This window comes from Lipotes vexillifer, unplaced genomic scaffold (assembly GCF_000442215.2).
Source record: "Lipotes vexillifer unplaced genomic scaffold, Lipotes_vexillifer_v1.1 scaffold835, whole genome shotgun sequence".
Classification (NCBI taxonomy): Eukaryota; Metazoa; Chordata; class Mammalia; order Artiodactyla; family Lipotidae; genus Lipotes; species Lipotes vexillifer.
In genome coordinates, this window is record NW_006774135.1 from 305,331 (window position 1) to 308,097 (window position 2,767).

At 67.7% G+C, this 2,767-nt stretch overlaps 1 protein-coding gene across 2 annotated transcripts in view; it reads right to left on the minus strand.

Moving 5' to 3' along the window:
- Positions 1 to 453: 453 nt before the first annotated feature.
- The window catches only part of TNFRSF18 (TNF receptor superfamily member 18), a 4,839-nt gene continuing 2,525 nt past the window's right edge, over positions 454 to 2,767 (minus strand). For both annotated transcript variants that reach the window (XM_007448905.1, XM_007448904.1), the window contains exons 2-5: positions 1,945 to 2,067; positions 1,020 to 1,107; positions 648 to 844; positions 454 to 581 (exon numbers count right to left, since the gene is read on the minus strand). In XM_007448905.1, coding sequence (XP_007448967.1) covers positions 454 to 581; positions 648 to 844; positions 1,020 to 1,107; positions 1,945 to 2,067 — 536 coding nt within the window. The remainder of the gene's footprint in view (positions 582 to 647; positions 845 to 1,019; positions 1,108 to 1,944; positions 2,068 to 2,767) is intronic.

Sequence of the window (2,767 nt, forward strand, 5' to 3'; positions counted from 1 at the left end):
CCCCCCCCCCCCCACCTAGGCTGGGAGGGGGCTGTGAGAACTGGCGGGGGAGACCCTGGAGCCTGTCCCCTCCGAACTCCCAGCACACGGCCACTCAGGCCACCGGACAAGCGTTTATTGAGTGCCGCCTGCAGCCAGGTCCTGTGGTCCCACGGCCTCCTGTCCTGGGAACCAAGGAGCCACGGGCCCCACCCCAGCGGGGCCAGCAAGAGAGGCAGGCAGCCACGGTGCGCCTCTGTGTCACTGGGGGTCAGCCACAGCTGCCTCCTCTCCTGCGTGATCCGGGGCATGATCCGGGGCACTGGTCACTGTCACCATCCCCCACCTGTTTCCGCCACTGAGGGGAGCAGGGCCGGGTTCAGAGCTGGGGCCCCACGGCAGTGCGCAAAGCCTTTGCTCCTGCGGGCCAGCCTGCGCCAGCTCCGGGAGGGTCTGGCACGGGCCCTCCGGGCCTCAAACCCACAGGTCCTCCAGGCGGCCCTTGTTCTCCGACAGCGGCTCGCCCCACTCCTCCTCGGGGAACTGGCAGCTGCAGGCGTCCTCGGGCGGGGGTGGCAGGGCCTCTAGGAGCAGCTGTGTCTCTGCAGAGGGGCTGCAGTTAGCAGGCAGGCAGGGGTCCCCCTCCCCGTCCCCCGGGCACAACTGACCTGGGGGCCGCACTCTCTGCCTCAGCTGCCAGATGTGCAGGCTGAGCTGGGTCACGGTCAGGGCCAGGACGCAGGCGGCCAGGCCTAGGACGGCGGTCAGCAGGCCACGTGGCTCCGTCGGCGGCAGCCCTGGGCTGCACACGGCATCGTGCGTCTTGTTCCCGGGGAACACAGTGGGAAACCCAAGCTTGGAGCAGCTGGGACGCACGGACACAGAGCCCTCGGTCAGCCCTCGGCCACTTGAGCAGCCCCTCAGCAAGGCTGCTGCCCTCCGAGCCGTCGGGGGGTCACTGCACCAGAAGGGACAGCAGAGGCCCCACCCTCGAGCCCGCCTGGACCACCCGGCCACCAGAAGTGCCCACCAGGACTCACTCTGCCCAAGGTTTGCAGCGGCCCTCGCGGCCCCCAGAGAAGGTCCCCGCGGCACAGTCGATGCACTCGAAGCCGAAGCTGAACTTCCCTGGAGACAGACGGACGGACTGACACGGGCTGCAAGGGCAGCTGGTGTGGCCGAGGTGAGACCCACCTGCTGTCCGGGTCCGCAGCACAGGGACCCCCACCTCATCTGTTTGACAGGGGCCCCAGGTGGCCACAGGACCGGGACCTGGGATGAATCAGGTCCCCACTGTGCCCCTTTCCAGGGCAGGCCATGACTCTGGGCTCAGTGGAGGGTCCCTGAGGGGATGTGGGGCAGGGGAGGGACCTGCCTGCAGAGGCTGGAGGGTATGTGGCGGGAGGAAGGGGTGGAAGCCAAGGCCAGGCAAGAGCTAGGCTTGGTCCTAGCTTGGTCCGGAGGCCGGAAGGCGGGAGACCGGGGAGGGTCCCGGAGAGAGGGGTGAGGCTCTGCCCCAGCTGCCTCTAGGCCCAGCACCATCCAACCTCACGCAGCCCCCCCTCCACCCTCACTCTCCCGGCCCACATGTGCTCAGCCAGGCCCCCCGGCATCAGGTCAGGGTGAGTGCAGGACCTGGGCGTAGTCAGAGCCAGGGCCTAAGGGCCAGACAGCCTCTGGATACCCACACTGTTCCTCACAACCAGCGCTTAGGGGCATCGTCTCTCGATGGAGAAGCTCAGGCCAAGAGAGAGAAGGAAAGCCTCCCAGAGCCACACCAACAGGAGGCACTGTGGCCCCGACGTGGGCTGAGATGCTAAAGCCAGAGAGCGCCCCCCACCCCGCTATGGCGCTGCAAGACCCCCAGTGCTGGCGCCCACCTGCCCGGAGGACGTGTCCGTACCCACCACTTGCGAGCTTCCTTGCACACCTGGCCTGCCCGGGCCACCCCCACCTGCCACTTACCTACAGGCCACGCCCTCTGGCCAGGCGGACAGGAGTAGTACTTGCAGCTCTTACACTGGGGGTCTCCACAGTGGAACTCAGGCTGGATACACTGGCAGTCCAGCTCAGGACAGACCCCCTCAGCTGGGCAGGGGACAAGCAGCCCTCTCAGCAGCTGGACCAAGCCGCCCTCACCAGGGCGCCCCCCACCTGGCCCTCCAGGGAAATGGGGGTGGCAGGGCAGCCCCAGCGGGCAGCACACCTGTCTGGAAGCCAGGACCCTGGCTCGGCCCAGCTGTGTCCCTCCCTCCTGGGCGCCCAGCTCCTCCACCCACCAGGCCTGGCTGCATCCCCCAACCGTCCCAAGCTGCTCCCACCCAGGGTGGCCATGACTCGGCATGTGACCCTGAGCCGTTCCTTCCTGGGAGACCTACTCCCCCTCCCCTGTCCGGGTCCTGCACTGCCCTCAGCTGCCAGGACCCTTGAGGCAGCCTGCCGGTCCCTCCCTGACCGCCGTCCATGGCTCCACCGCACTGAGACCTGGACCCTCAGAGCCCCCTCCCCACTCCCCAGGCCCTGGCAAGAGGACACTCTGGGTGTTTTCCCTGCAATATCTGTCCCCAGACGGACCCATTTCACCTGCTCCTCACCCATAGATGCAGGTCTGAGGCAGGGAGCTGGGAGAAAGAGGGGTGCAACCCCAAACTGGGCAAGAAGTGGCCTGAGTGATGGCCAAGGGCTCATTCCCCACTCGGAAGGAACGGGGACAGCCCTCCTCCACCTTGGGACGCCAGACCTGCCTTGGGGAAGGCTCCTACCCTCCTTGCCCCCGCCCAGCCCCCAC